The sequence below is a fragment of the Eurosta solidaginis genome, chromosome 3 (genome assembly GCF_040869045.1).
Source record: "Eurosta solidaginis isolate ZX-2024a chromosome 3, ASM4086904v1, whole genome shotgun sequence".
In the NCBI taxonomy this organism is placed as follows: Eukaryota; Metazoa; Arthropoda; class Insecta; order Diptera; family Tephritidae; genus Eurosta; species Eurosta solidaginis.
This window is the reverse complement of record NC_090321.1, coordinates 59,105,578-59,122,166: the sequence shown is the minus strand read 5'-3', so window position 1 is coordinate 59,122,166 and position 16,589 is coordinate 59,105,578. Positions and strand designations below refer to the sequence as shown.

The following is a 16,589-nucleotide window of genomic DNA, read 5'->3' as shown; positions in this document are numbered from 1 at the left end:
CATTTTTCGTAATTTTCGATATCGAAAAAGTGGGCGTGGTCATAGTCGGATTTCGTTAATTTTTTATCCCAAGATAAAGTGCGTTCAGATAAGTACGTGAACTAAGTTCAGTAAGGATATGTCGATTTTTGCTCTAGTTATCGTGTTAACGGCCATGCGGAAGGACAGACGGTCGACTGTGTATAAAAACTGGGCGTGGCTTCAAGCGATTTCGCCCATTTCCACAGAAAACAGTTAACGTCATAAAATCTATGCACCTACCAAATTTCAAAAGGATTGGTAAGTTTTTGTTCGACTTATGGCATTAAAAGTATCCTAGACAAATTAAATGAAAAAGGACGGAGCTACGCCCATTTTGAAATTTTCTTTTATTTTTGTATTTTGTTGCACCATATCATTACTGGAGTTGAATGTTGCCATAATTTACTTATATACTGTAAAGATATGAAATTTTTTGTTAAAATTTTACTTTAAAAAAATTTTTTTTTTAAAGTGGGCGTGGTCCTTCTCCGATTTTGCTAATTTTTATTAAGCGTACATATAGTAATAGGAGTAACTTTCCTGCCAAATTTCATCATGATATCTTCAACGACTGCCAAATTACAGCTTGCAAAAATTTTAAATTACCTGCTTTTAAAAGTGGGCGGTGCCACGCCCATTGTCCAAAATTTTACTAATTTTCTATTCTGCGTCATAAGTTCAACTCACCTACCAAATTTCATCGCTTTATCTGTCTTTGGCAATGAATTATTGCACTTTTTCGGTTTTTCGAAATTTTCGATATCGAAAAAGTGGGCGTGGGAAATGATCCGATATCGTTCATTTTAAATAGCGATCTGAGATGAGTGCTCAGGAACCTACATACCAAATTTCATCAAGATACCTCAAATTTACTCAAGTTATCGTGTTAACGGACGGACGGACGGACGGACATGGCTCAATCAAATTTTTTTCGATCCTGATGATTTTGATATATGGAAGTCTATATATATCTCGATTCCTTTATACCTGTACAACCAACCGTTATCCAATCAAACTTAACATACTCTGTGAGCTCTGCTCAACTGAGTATAAAAAAAAGGTATTGTTCATTTCAAATTATGCATTAACTTAAGGTAATTCTATACGATAGTATGACACTGCTAATACGTGTCAAAAAATATTGAGAGAGGGTCGAAAGACGCGTATTGACAACAATAATCACAAGGCGGAAAATTAAAATTTTAGCTCGTTCAAAAGATATCGCCAAAAAACCGAAAATAGAATGGAATATATCCGCCGTAGGTATGCCTGTCGGAAGGGGCGACTAAAATACCAGTTTCAAGGGGTTGTGTAGCGCAACCTTTTCAGGCCGCCAGCGCAATATATAGCTTCTCCAAACCCAATTGTCAACTTCACTTCGAGCGGCGAATCCCGTTTCCCTAACAGACGAGGCTCTGGCGACCCCAAGCTCCTCATGGAGTTTGGGAGTGGGGAGGGAGGGACGGCCTGAAGGTTTAATGTGGCCACATAAATCGTTCCCGAGATGGTCGGGCTAGCACCTTAATGGCGCTGTGTTACCGGAGCGTACCGGATCTGTATCCGGCAAAGGACCATCACATCGATAACACTCCCCAAAGCCTTATCGCCACCACAACAACAACAACAACGCCAGTTTTCTTGGATCTACGCTTAGTACATTGAATTTCTTGATGACGAAACTTGAATTGAAGGGCAAAAAACTTTAAAGCAACACACTTGACAACTCAACTACGGTGATTACGTTAATAGTCGACAAACAAGCTAAGCACTGTACAGGGCTTATATGAGTAATTAACACAAAGTAGCTAGCAGTTTTGATTAAAAAAAAATTACTCCAAAACGGGTCTTTTCATACCTCTGTTGATATTTTTGGACGTGTATTAAGAGTGTCATGCTGTCGTATAGAATTACCTAACTTAATTAGTGACTCAAATTAAACAAACTGTATTTCTCAGCTACAGTATATGCCACGACAGTTTTCTTGGATCTACGGTTAGTACATTGAATTTATTGATGAGAAAACTTGAATTGAAGGCCAAAAAAAACTTTAAAGCAGTGCACAGGGCTTATATGAGTAATTAAGACAAAGTAGCTAGCAGTTTTGATTAAAAAAATTTACGAAATGGATGCATCCATAATTGCTAATTTGTGCGTATATATACTTACGTGGAATGTGGGTACACATCATCCCGATGACATATCTATGACGGGGGCCCTTTCGCTCGACAGAACTTCATCATGTCCCGATCAGCGGTTACCAGATATTTACGTTGTTGGACTGCAAGAAGTTAGTACACATGCTAAAAATCAACTATTCAACATATTTCACGATGATCCATGGACATTTAAAGTGAGTGAGTATCTCATACCATACGATTATATAAAAGTGAGCACAGAGCAACTACAAGGAATACTCGTTATGATGTTTGCGCAACCTAAACATGAGCCTCACATAAAAGATGTAGAAGTTCAAAATACGCGTACAGGTTTAAGAGGCTTGTGGGGTAATAAGGGTGCGGTAAGCATACGTATGACTCTCTATGGTACAGGTGTGACTTTCGTTGGTGCACATTTAGCGGCGCATGATCAGAAGTTGGCCGAACGCATTGAACATTACAATCAAATAGTAAATAATCATCATTATAAAACATCCAAATATCGCAGCATATTTGATCATGACTGCGTTTTCTGGTTCGGTGATCTCAACTTCCGTTTAACAGGCACCGATTCTGCACGGGATGTACGCTCATTGGTGGAGCAGGGTAAATTGGATGAGTTAATAGAACGTGATCAACTATTGTTGTTACGTAAAAAAGACAAAGAAGCATTCGCCTTGCTCACTGAACAATTACCCACTTTCCCGCCCACATTCAAATTCATTGAGGGCACATCAGAGTATAAATTGAAACGACGTCCAGCATGGTGTGATCGCATTTTGCATCGCGTACAAGAGTTGCGTAATCCTGATATCGTATTAGGTATAACACAATTATCATATAAATCACATCCAGACTATGTTCTGTCCGATCATAAGCCTGTCTCAGCTGAATTTCTCTACAAAATTGAAGCCCAAACGCAAACAGATGATAAACTGTATGAGTTGATGCATAGAGACCGTAGAAATGAAGCGCCCTTAGCTAATGTAACTATCTTATTTGTTATAGGTTTATTGTTGGTCTATTAAATTTATAGAAGACAATTTGTTTTTATTTCTCTTGTTTTTAGTCTTCCTGCAGCTTGATACCGAAATGGTCGCACCAATTGATTAAAAGGACTAAGGCAAAAAAAAGAAACTGAATTTGAACGACGAGTATGTTAAGAAGATCTATTTATTTGAGAGAGAGGCAAAGAGAGCGTGATAAGTGCCAAAGTGCTCAGCAAACAAATTTATGCCAGCATAAGATTTATTTTCCTTCTCTATTAGCTATGTTTTTTCACGTCTATATACGTTTATGCTTAATCTTTATATGGACTGATAAGCGACAAACTTTAAATACACCTCTGAAATTGCTACGCATAAAATTAGTACTACTAAATTTCAATACGCATTATACTCAGATGTAACTGAAATATGTGTCCATGTTTCACCCTCTGCACTAATTTCATGTATTCTATGCGCGTCCACTATCACTATCTATCACAACTGATTCAGCTATATGTTATAAACAGAAATACAACAGAGGGTTGTGTCTCCGCTTTTCGGTACACCCTGTGTTGTAGCTAGTTGTTTAACCACTCCCGCTAGATGGGTCTCCCAAGCATTATCTAAACGAGGATAGGCGTTTTTTTACGCGCAAACGAAACGTATACGCGTGTAAAAAAAAAACGGCTATTCATCGTGGCGGAACCATACAAGGTGGCAGCATGGTGATATACCTACAAACATAAATAAAAGTTCCATGTACTTTGTTTTTGTAAATTCGACGGACTAATGTCAACATCGTACTGCGCCGGAAGATGATGTATCAAATCAAATAAAAAAAGTTTATAATCAGCTGTCTCGTGCTGACACCTTGTCTAATACCGCCGTGATATTGACGCAGTTAATTAATATTTTTTGTAAAAAATTTAGGGCCTCTTTCTCATGTAAACTTTAAAAATTATCTGCTCTCTAAACACACTTTTTTCACAATAAATGTTTTTATCTGACGGATAAATCTTAAAGTTTAGATGAAAAATTGGCCCTTAGTTGTATTAGCATAATTGTAGAGTATCTATTATATGTTTACAGAAATCCCACAAGTCAATTTATTACTTTTATGCCCAGTTTTTCAGTGCGAGTTTAAAATACAGTTAAATTTGACTAGAGTTTAACCCTGCCACTTCGGCCGCTTAAGCTGAGATGAGCAGCAAAATTTTATGTTATCGAACAAAGTGGCAAGGTTAAACTCTAGTCAACTTTAACTGTAGTTTAAACTCGCATTGAAAAACAGGGAATTCATCTGTTCAAATCAAGTGATTTTCAAAGTAAATAATAATTTTTCATAGGCTGAGTGGAAGTACGTCCTTTCTCCGATTGCAGATATACTACAGATATATTCCACTTGGGCGTTAATATGTATGCATAAACATATATGTATATGGGTTATTCAGACTGCAATGAAAACGAATTTTTGGCTTTTTATTGCATAAAATGGTTGTTGTTGTTTTAACAGTGCATAAAATGGTCAAAATACGATGTTGCAAAAATAGACGCAATTATTTTTGAAACTACAACCCATGAAATCTGGTTATTCATATATGTACTTGGATTTTGTAACTAGTTTCAAAAAGAATTAGCTGAATATATTCCATTAAATTTATTATTGCCCACGAACATGTCAAGCTACTCGCGAATGTATTTTGTGGTCGATTGTCTCGACTCTGCGATTTGAAATGGAATGACCTCTTAGCATTTGTATGACTTTATATTTCTTATATTTAATACTTATAAATCAAGCCTATTTTATCTCTTTCACTTAATAATAATACTAATCAGGGTTGGGCCTGTAAACTGTTTACTTTGTTTACAGCAATTGCTTACATGTAAACATTGTAATTGTTTACAAGCTAATTGTTTACGTAAACAATTCATTTTTGTAAACAATTCAGTTTTTTGCTTTTTTATGAGTCATAAACAATCTACTACTAATTAAGCATTTTCACTATTTTTCAAACAGTTTTCCAAGCTTGTAAAAAAATAATAAAAAAATACGCTTTAATATTTAGTATTTTAATATTTTTTATTCATTTTCACTGTCCGATTCTTCATTTTTTTTGGTCAATTTTCATTTTATAATAAATAAAAAGTAACTTTTTGGACCTTTCAAATGAGAGTTTCAGATTTGAGGAACAATCTGAATGAATAAAATTCCAATTCGAAAGAAACTACCAGCTGTGTTCAACAATCGATCTGTTTGACTTGACAGTTTACAATATAAGTTGAAATGACATATGCTGGTAAATGTTTACAATTGTTTACATTATTTACAATAGTTTACAATGAAAGTGCAAACAATCCAAAAATGTTGTAAACGCCCAACCCTGACACTAATAGTAAATTAGTAAAAAAATATGTACATATGTACATATAAACGTTTAAAGTGCTTTCTAAAAAAGTGACTACTCGAATCTAATTCAATTAATTGCTCTCCTTTTTATTATAATGCTATGTTGACTACTATGTTGACTGTGTTGCATCTAAGAAAGACAATATCACTAAATAAAAAATGTACATATATATAATTTTATATATGTATATATTTTAGTAAATTCTAGTTAAGAAACTTCTTCCAAATGTCCCCTATAAAGTAAGCGTTTATATGTATGTATGTATGTACACTCTAGTAATGCTCAGTTTCTTGAAAATTTTTAATTAAACCTATATTCTAACTACATAGGTACATATTCATATAATCAAATCTAAAAAGTGGCCTTTATACACTTAAATAAAAATGTTCACATATCAAAAACCGATTACATTTAATATTTTAAATGTATGTACATAGACAGTAGTAGCATAAATACTATAGTGCGATATAGTGCTGTGTTGTTTTATATACAAATATGTACTCATAAATCTTCCGAATATATATTGCAAAAATTAGTTTTTTATGAAAACCAGAATAAAAGATACAAATAATTAACAAATTAAAAGGACTATTTATTTCTTGCTGCTTAGCTTCTTAATTCGTGGTGTAAGCCTTGGAAGGATCCGATCCATAATAGTAACAATATACAAAAAAAAAACTTGCATTTTGTGGATATTGGTCCAACCAATTTTTTTGACGTTATTCTACCAAGCATAGATATTGGCGTTCGGCCAAATATATGTATATATATATATTTTTTTTTTTTTCAAATAAAAAGCCTCATTGTGCATCTCGAAGCAAACGATCGTTACGTCTTCCAGACGATTCGTTCGTGTATTTGTACCGTACAAGCATGTATGGAATACATACATATATGTGTGTAAGTAACCGATCGTCTGGACAGGGTTTTCAATAAGGCGGCGCATAGGGCCAAAGGGGATAAATAAATAAGAGCGACCAGTCTGCTACGAGTGGCGAGTAACTCGCTGGAAATCAAAAAAATGTATGTCTAATGTTTTCTGTGAGGGACATTTGTAATTGTCTCGCATTTATCCATGCCGTGTAGGCACCTTGGGCAAATATTATTTTTAGAAAGAGAATTAAATATATAATTAAATAAAGTTGGAAAAATAAACACAAATACCCCACGAAATGTATAGAAGATATTTATGCACATTTCGCCCAAAAAAAACCTGCGATTACCCTAACGAAAAACATTACGCAAAGTAACGAGTGGCGTCTCTTATTATATTTATCCTCTTTGCTTCTTGGTCATACCTAACTAAAAATATTTACGTGCCGTCTCTTTCCTTGAGCACTTGTTGGTTCTGGCCCCATTGCGAGCATTAGAAGAAAGTGTGTTCGGCATCGTCCTTGTCTATATCGCCGTAAACGCACTTAGGATCTTCGACCTTTTTTATTCTGTGCAGGTACTTTTTGCAGTACCCATGTCTTGAAACCGTTTGGGTAACATAGTAATTTACCTTACCAAAGCTTTTGGTGCTCCATGCTTCAACATCTGTCATATATTTCGCTGTCCATCTGCCGTTGTTCATTTGACCATCGTTCTTGCCACAGCCTTAAAGTTTCTTCCCTGCTGTCTTAACGACTTTTCTGTGTTTGCCACAGTTCGGAGACGTACAGTAAGTTGGATAGGGTGATGCCCACCTGCAGCTTTCTCTTGCTTTTTGTTGGTCCTCTGATGTTTGCCATCAACCTGCTTAGTAATGATACCTGTTAAGATGCATATTGAATTTGTGCCCAGTATGTTGTTATAGTTAGACTAATAACTGTTATCGACGTCCCTGAAAACCGAATGTGCCCTCACTGCCTTGATTGGGATGTGACGGCTGAACATTTTCTGAGCATCTATCCCCCGTTCACTAGACGAATAATGCTTTCTGGAAAGATGCATTAGGAAACGACACCCATACCAGCTGTTGTATTAACGCTAAAAACACTCCCCGAAGGTTTTGGGGAGTGTAATCTATGAGTTTTAAGCGGGGATTACCCTTATTGCTTTAAATGTATGAAAACATTTATTTGAAGCATTTTTTATTTTTATTTTATAATTTATTTTATAATTTGGGAAAAATTTAAACAACGTGACATCAGGACGGACAAGGCGACAGCTGTTTCGATTATACCTTGTAAATCTCTTCAAAGCCTTTTCTCCCGGTAGTGGGATCTATGTTGATGATCATCTCGGGAACGATTAATATCAGGGCATGAAGAACTTTGGGTCGTCAGAGCCTCGCCTGCTAAACATGTGTATGATACATTCATATTTGTAACAGGATTTCCCTCGCGTAGGTGAGCCTGACAATTGGGTTGCGGAAGCTCTGAAGCTATAAAGCTTTGTATGGCGCTTATCGACCCCTTGATTCCCACGCAAAAATCCTTCTCTGTTTATTCCAAATATAATAAAATGAATACGAAACCAATGCAGGGAAAGAGAGACAATATGCAGTCTGACTGCTCTACTCTGTACGTGGAAAAATCAAGCTTCCCAAGGTAATAGACTCAGTTTGGTAAAGCAATCAGCACTGCACCGAATGCCGAAAAGATATTCTCGATAGGGTTAGGGAATACCCGCATTCACAACCTTTGGTTGCATTTTAAAAAAAGTTCAAACACTTCACTTGACCACCTGATCGAACGGACTGAGTACTTAAGGGCCATAAAATTGATTAGCGCATATCACAATTAAGGCATGGGGATCCACCACAATTAATGTATTTTTGGCTGGTCGTATTAAATGTGAATGCGTTAAAATTCATCAAATATGTATGTATGAAGATTAAACTGTTTTAGCAGAACTTAGTGATATTTGCCCATATGAGTTACATGCCAACCTACTAAAACCGCACTGCGTTTTTTTTAGCGCACGCAAACAACCGGCGTTTTTTGCCATAACCCAAATAAGCATGCGTTGCGATAATGTAAAGTATGTGTGCAAACGTCAAATCTAAATGTCACACAGAACAAAAATTGGAAATCGAGTTAGGTTTTCACGCAGCAAATTCAATTTGGGTTGCTCCCATACAAGTTGTATGTGCATGAGAAATTTGTGACCGAAAATGACTTGCGTGCGTTTATATGAGGTTGGCATGTTACAGTCTTAATTAAAAGGGAGCACAGAAATAGAGTGAAAAGTTATATACCTCGGCCAAACCCAAGGCATCTGGCATGCAATGCGGCTCTATTGTAAACAATGGTGCCGCCTTAGACTAGGAGCCTAGCAAATGACTTAAACAATCCAAACAAAAAATGTCCAAGGTTATTGTATTTTATCCTCATGGGGTGGATGCCGTCCTGTACACAGTTAAAGTTTTAAGTCTAAATCTGAATTTTTTTTCTACTTCATTATATGTATATGACCAAACCGAATTTGTTAAAAATGTAATTTTCGTGAAATAAAGTACACAGAAATGGGTTTTGGTTTAAAACCAGAGAAATCTAATTAAAATTTTAACTAAAAATAAAATAATTAAAAAAAATGTTTAAGTTAAACGGTTTTATTGAAAACAATACTTACATGAAATAATAATAATACGAAAAGCTAGAAAATAATTAGGTAGGTCCTAAGTACTAGTCATCACACTCCTTATCAATCTAGGGCGTTGATCAGACAATTAAATAAAAGCGTTGGACGCGTCATATTTCTATTGATAGTCATAAGTAAAACCAACTGAACCTTAATCAGGTTATGCTACGCCTCACATTTTTAGAAATTTCGCGTCGCTTTTTATTCTTGCATGTATTATGGGTTCCAAATATGAGCCAAATCGGATCACAAATGCGAATTTTGCGAATATCTGGATCCATGCGCCACCTAGCAGCGATTTTTTTTCACAGATCGATTTCTATTCTTGCATGTATTATGTGTTCCAAATATGAGCCAAATCGGAACACTAATGCGAATTTTGCGAATATCTCGATCCTTGCGCCACCTAGCGGTGATTTTTTTCTTAATATTGCATTGTCATCGGGTTCTGAACTATATTCCAAGTTTCAAGCTTGTAGCTTATCGGGAAGTTACATAAATTTCAATTACAAGATTCGTTCACAACGGCCGTGCGGCCGTGCATGCGGCCTGCCTGTCAACTCAAGCTAAATAAAACCGTTTAAAAATGTGTTCCGCAAGCTTGCTTTATAATACTTCGTTTCCACCAAACCCAAACTAGGTATTTGCCTTTTTCGTACGACTGCTAAAAAATTTGTTTTTTAAATCTAGAGAGTATCAACAATAAAGAAAAATAAATAAATGTAAGGCGCGATAACCCCCGCAGAGATTTTGGGCCAAGCTTCTCTTCCAATTTGCGTCGCGCTTCTTTTAATTTTTCCTACAAATTGGCAGGACGGGACCTACATGTTTTATGCCGACTCCGAACGGTATCTGCAAGGCAGATGAGTTTTCACTGAGAAGCTTTTCGTGGCAGAAATACACTCGGAGTGTATGCGACCCCGCATAGAAAAACTTTCATATAATTGAAAAAAAAAACGTGTTTCTAAAATTTAATGTTGCTTTGTCTGGGGCGTGAAACCAGGATTTGCGGTGTGGTAAGACCACCTCACCACGGCGACCGCCGAGTAACAATAATCCGAAAGCAGTAACCAGAAACTTAATTTCTGTCAAGGGATATTTCGCAAAAAGAGTTGACAAACACGGAGTTTGCGTTCGCTGGAAATATATTTCTATATACTATTCAAAACTATTTCCATCTTTTATTGTTTTATTTTAAATTAAGGCACGGTTTTTTAGTAGTTGGTTAAGCTAAGCTTAAACTAAGTTTTCTTAAACTCTAGTAAAATTTAAACTCCAGCTGAACTACTGAGCAGTTTTTCAGTCACAGTTTAAGGCCTCCTTTGGGGTATGCTTTTTTGCGTGGCAACATTGGTTTTTATACTCAGTTGAGCAGAGCTCACAGAGTATATTAAGTTTGATTGTATAACGGTTGGTTGTACATATATAAAGGAATCGAGATAGATATAGACTTCCATATATCAAAATAATCAGGATCCAAAAAAAATTTGATTGAGCCATGTCCGTCCGTACGTCCGTCCGTTAACACGATAACTTGAGTAACTTTTGAGGTATCTTGATGAAATTTGGTATGTAGGTTCCTGAGCACTCATCTCAGATCGCTATTTAAAATGAACGATATCGGACTATAACCACGCCCACTTTTTCGATATCGAAAATTTCGAAAAACCGAAAAAATGCGATAATTCATTGCCAAAGGCGGTTAAAGCGATGAAACTTGGTAGATGGGTTGACGTTATGACGCAGAATAGAAAATTAGTAAGATTTTGGACAATGGGCGTGGCACCGCCCACTTTTACAAGAAGGTAATTTAAAAGTTTTGCAAGCTGTAATTTGGCAGTCGTTGAAGATATCATGATGAAATTTGGCAGGAACGTTACTACTATTACTATATATGTGCTAAATAAAAATTAGCAAAATTGGATGAAGAACACGCCCACTTTTTAAAAAAAATTTTTTTAAATTCAAATTTTAACAAAAAATTTAATATCTTTACTGTATATAAGTAAATTAAGTCAAAATTCAACTCCAGTAATGATATGATGCAACAAAATACAAAAATAAAAGAAAATTTCAAAATGGGCGTGGCTCCGCCCATTTTCATTTAGTGTGTCTAGAATACTTTTAATGCCATAAGTCGAACAAAAATTTACCAATCCTTTTGAAATTTGGTAGGAGCATAGATTCTATGACGTTAACTGTTCTCTGTGAAAATGGGCGAAATCTGTGGAAGCCACGCCCAGTTTTTATACACAGTCCACCGTCTGTCCTTCCGCTCGGCCGTTAACACAATAACTTGAGCAAAAACCGATATATCTTTACTAAACTTAGCCCACGTAGTTATCTGAACTCACTTTATCTTGGTATAAAAAATGGCCGAAATCCGACCATAACCACGCCCACCTTATCGATATCGAAAATTACGAAAAATTAAAAAAATGCCATAATTCTATACCAAATACGAAAAAAGGGATGAAACATGGTAACTGGATTGGTTTATTGACGCAAAATATAACTTTGGAAAAAACTTTGTAAAATGGGTGTGACACCTACCATATTAAGTAGAAGAAAATGAAAAAGTTCTACAAGGCGAAATCAACAGCCCTTGGAATCTTGGCAGGAATACTGTTAGTGTTATTGAATATATAAATAAATTAGCAGTACCCGACAGATGATTTTCTGGATCACCTGATCCACATTTGGTCGATATCGCGAGAACGCCTTCACATATACATCTAAGGGCCACTCGCTTTTAAAACCCTCATTAATACCTTTAATTTGATATCCATATCGTACAAACACATTCTAGAGTCAACCCTGGTCCACCCTAATGGCGATATCTCGAAAAGGCGTGCACCTATAGACCTAATGCCCACTCCCTCTTAAAATGCTCAGTAACACCTTTCGTTTGATACCCATATCGTAAAAACATTCTAGAGTCACCCCTGGCCCACCCTAATGGCGATATCTCGAAAAGGCGTCCACCTATAGACCTAATGTCCACTCCCTCTTAAAATGCTCAGTAACACCTTTCCTTTGATACCCATATCGTACAAACATTCTAGAGTTACCCCTGGCCCACCCTAATGGCGATATCTCGAAAAGGCGTCCACCTATAGACCTAATGCCCACTCCCTCTTAAAATGCTCAGTAACACCTTTCGTTTGATACCCATAACGTACAAACATTCTAGAGTCACCCCTGGCCCACCCTAATGGCGATATCTCGAAAAGGCGTCCACCTATAGACCTAATGCCCACTCCCTCTTAAAATGCTCAGTAACACCTTTCGTTTGATACCCATATCGTACAAACATTCTAGAGTCACCCTTGGTCAACCTTTATGGCGATATCTCGAAAAGGCGTCCACCTATAGAACTGAGGATTACTCCCTTTTAAAATACTCATTACCACCTTTCATTTGATACCCATATCGTACAAACACATTCTAGAGTCACCCTGGCCCACCCTAATGGCGATATCTCGAAAAGGCGTCCACCTAGGGAACTAAGGATCACTCCTTTTCAAAATACTCATTAACAGCTTTCATTTGATACCCATATCGTACAAACATATTCTAGAGTCACCCCTGGTCCACCTTTATGGGGATTTCTCTAAAATGCGTTCACCTATAGAACTAAAGCCCATTCCCTTTTAAAATACTCATTATCACCTTTCATTTGATACCCATATCGTACAAACACATTCTAGAGTCAGCCCTGGTCCACCTTTATGGGGATTTCTCGAAAATGCGTTCACCTATGGAACTAAAGCCCATTCCCTTTTAAAATACTCATTATCACCTTTCATTTGATACCCATATCGTACAAACACATTCTAGAGTCAGCCCTGGTCCACCTTTATGGCGATATCTCGAAAAGGCGTCCACCTATAGAACTGAGGATTACTCCCTTTTAAAATACTTATTACCACCTTTCATTTGATTCCCATATCGTACAACTAGAGACACCCCTGGTCCATCTTTATGGCGATATCTCGAAACGGCGTCCACCTAGGGAACTAAGGATCACTCCTTTTCAAAATACTCATTAACAGCTTTCATTTGATACCCATATCGTACAAACATATTCTAGAGTCACCCCTGGTCCACCTTTATGGGGATTTCTCGAAAATGCGTTCACCTATAGAACTAAAGCCCATTCCCTTTTAAAATACTCATTATCACCTTTCATTTGATACCCATATCGTACAAACACATTCTAGAGTCAGCCCTGGTCCACCTTTATGGCGATATCCCTAAATGGCGTCCATCCATAGAACTATGGCCTACTCTCTCTTAAAATACTCTTTAATACCTTCCATTTGATACACATGTCATACAACCACATTCCAGGGTTACCCTAGGTTCATTTTCCTACATGGTGATTTTCCTTATTTTGTCTCCATAGCTCTCAACTGAGTATATAATGTTCGGTTACACCCGAACTTAGCCTTCCTTACTTGTTTTTTATTATTTAGACAATTTGTAGATACGGTAACAGCTGGATTTTTTTTACCCAACAAACATCAAAAAAAAAAAATTCTCCAGCGAAATATATATCTAATTCCGGAAGTGATATCCAACATCATTATTTAATTATTCTTAAACCAGATAGTTCACGAGTTGATATCCAACTTCATTCTCGAATCACTATCCAACCTTTGAGAAATTTTGTAAAATTAAAAGTTTTCGAGTTTATCTCCAACGTCATAAATATTTTCCAATTATTATCCTATTTTCGAGATATTTTGAGAAATGTACAGTTCTCAAATGAATATTCAACACATTTCTCCAGTTGATATCCTACATTGCATATCGAGTTGAGGTGGAGTTGAAAGAAATCTCCAAGGTGGTACCACCAAAACCAACAGCTGTTTATTGTGAGAAATTGTGGTTGATATCAGTAATGAAGGGTAATTAATCATAAATAAATTATATAGGCGGCCGCCGTGGCGTGGTGGGGTGATAGCGTGCTCTGCCTACCACACCGAAGATCCTGGGGTCGCGCCCCGGGTAAAGCAAAATCAAAATTTCAGAAACAAGATTTTTCAATTAGTAGAACATTTTTCTAAGCACTCCGAGTGTATTTCTGCCATAAAAAGCTCTCAGTGAAAACTCATCTGCTTGCAGATGCCGTTCGGAGTCGGAATAAAATAAGAAGGTCCCGTCCCGCCAATTTGTAAGAAAAATTAAAAGGAGCACGACGCAAATTGGAAGAGAATCTCGGCCTAAAATCTCTTCAGAGGTAATCGCGCCTCACATAAATTTATTTTTTAAATTATATATATTTCATTTTATTTTAGTGAAAATACTATAGTTTAGAATCTTACATTTGAGTTCAGTTAGAGAACCACAAGTTGTTAATAAAATTTGTTCAACTTAAGTAATAGCATTTTTTGCTTTATAAATATTCCCTCTTTTGCTGAGTACGCTATGATTCTCAAGTTAAGTAATAGCATTTTTTGCTTTATAAAAAATTCCCTCTTTTGCTGAGTACGCTATGATTCTCAAGTTGAGCGACTGTTTCGAAACAATTCTTGATATTTTAGAAGTATGTCTAGTTATAAACATGAGCTCTAATGGTACTCGAGCCCTAATGCTTGTTGGATATATTCGACGCAATTTCGAACGAACGCAAATAACTGATGGGTTAACTCGAGTTTAACCCTGCCATAGCTTAAACTACAGTTAAAGTGGACCGAAAAACTGCAGCATAAGTTTAAGCGTAGTTAAACTGACAAGGCACGTAACAACATCACCATTATAGATTTTTTAGTGCAAAATACTGGGAATGATCCAGGTACGTTTGGATTTGTTAAGCTCGTCACAAAACGTTTAATACCAAAGTAAAAGCGACCAAATTATTAAATAAAAAAGGCGACCATTTTAACGAGATTTGGTAAGAACATTGTTTCTATGACTGTTTTATAGCTTCTTATCGTAGAAGATATTTGCTGGGTATATATTTTTCAATTTTGCGCGAAGTTAGGCTTCCTTACTTGTTGTATTTATTTATTAAATAAAATAAATGTAAGGCGCGATAACCTCCGAAGAGATCTAAGGTCGAGCTTCTCTTCCAATTTGCGTCGTGCTCCTCTTGATTTTCCCTACAAATTGGCCGGACGGGACCTACATGTTTTATGCCGACTCCGAACGGCATCTGCAAGGCAGATGAGTTTTCACTGAGAGCTTTTCATGGCAGAAATACACCCGGAGCGCTTGCCAAACACTGCCGAGGGGCGACTCCGTTTAGAAAAATTTTCTTCTAATTGAAAAATCTTATTTCTAAAATTTTGATGTTGCTTTGCCCGGGGTTTGAACCCAGGGCATACGGTGTGGTAGGCGGAGCACGCTACCATCACACCACGGTGGTCGCCATGTGATGTAATTTTCATTGTAGATCTCGTATATCTAGGGATGACTGCATATATATATATTTGACTCCGGACGCCTCTTAAAATCGTGAGTTACCGGTAAAAACCGGTACGTACCTTTAGATCCTTGCGTACCTATAACTTTGTTGGTTATAAACCGATTCACACTTTTTAGAATATGTGTGGATATGTGAGTATTCACCCAACAAACCAAATGTTTTTCTTAAGTGTGTTGGGTTAATACACACAAATTTCATAGCATATACTAATAATTGTGCATGTCATTTTAAAGTATGATACTTTGGCTATCCAAAACTGGTAAAAAGTTTTAAATCGGTTTGAGAGAAACATTAGTTACATTCATATTAGACAACAATTGCGAAGTTAATATTTCTGAGTTGTTTTGATACAATTTTATATATATTTTTCAATATATTTAAGAAAATTAATACATCACCATTGGCGGCCGTCGTGGTGAGATGGTAGCGTGCTCTGCCTACCACACCGAAACAAGTAGGTCCCAACCCGCCAATTTGTAGGGAAAAATAAATAGGAGCACGACGCAAATTGGAAGAGAAGCTCGGCCTTAGATCTCTTCGGAGGTAATAGCGCCTTATATTTATTTATTTTATTTTTAACATCACCATGCTGTTAGTAAATAATCACAACAACAAAAAAAGCTAGCACCCACACTTATGTTCATGTACAAGCAGCCACACTTATTTACAAGGCAACGAAGAATATTCCATACACATAACCAGCAGTTTGAAGCAGAGAGATTATTTCGCATACTCATATGTAGACAGCAGATAAGAGTGAAGAAGAAAGAGAAACAATCAAACAAAACGTTGCCATGAGCTAAGAGCAGAAGTTGTTACTCTACCTTATGAAATATGCAAACGAGGCAACAGAGACTATAAAAGCAGCGCAAACTGATGAGTTTTCACTGAGAGCTTTTCATGGCAGAAATACACTCGGAGCGCTTGCCAGTCACTGCCGAGGGGCGACCCCGCTTAGAAAAATTTTCTTCTAATTGAAAAACCTTATTTCTAAAATTTTGATGTTGCTTTGCCCGGG

General features: G+C 36.6%; 1 protein-coding gene across 2 annotated transcripts; it reads left to right on the top strand.

Annotated features, from left to right (window-relative positions):
- The first annotated feature begins 1,049 nt into the window (after nt 1–1,049).
- Nucleotides 1,050–6,125, top strand: LOC137243784 (phosphatidylinositol 4,5-bisphosphate 5-phosphatase A-like). 2 transcript variants are annotated; one of them, XM_067771878.1, is made up of 3 exons: nt 1,050–2,013; nt 2,078–3,163; nt 3,247–6,125. In XM_067771878.1, exons 2-3 carry the CDS (start codon nt 2,144–2,146, stop codon nt 3,316–3,318), a joined length of 1,092 nt encoding a protein of 363 aa, XP_067627979.1. In that variant the 5' UTR covers nt 1,050–2,013; nt 2,078–2,143; the 3' UTR covers nt 3,319–6,125. The 2 variants fall into 2 exon arrangements, with proteins under 2 accessions (XP_067627979.1, XP_067627978.1); XM_067771877.1 differs by having other exon boundaries at nt 1,052–3,163.
- Nucleotides 6,126–16,589: the final 10,464 nt, after the last annotated feature.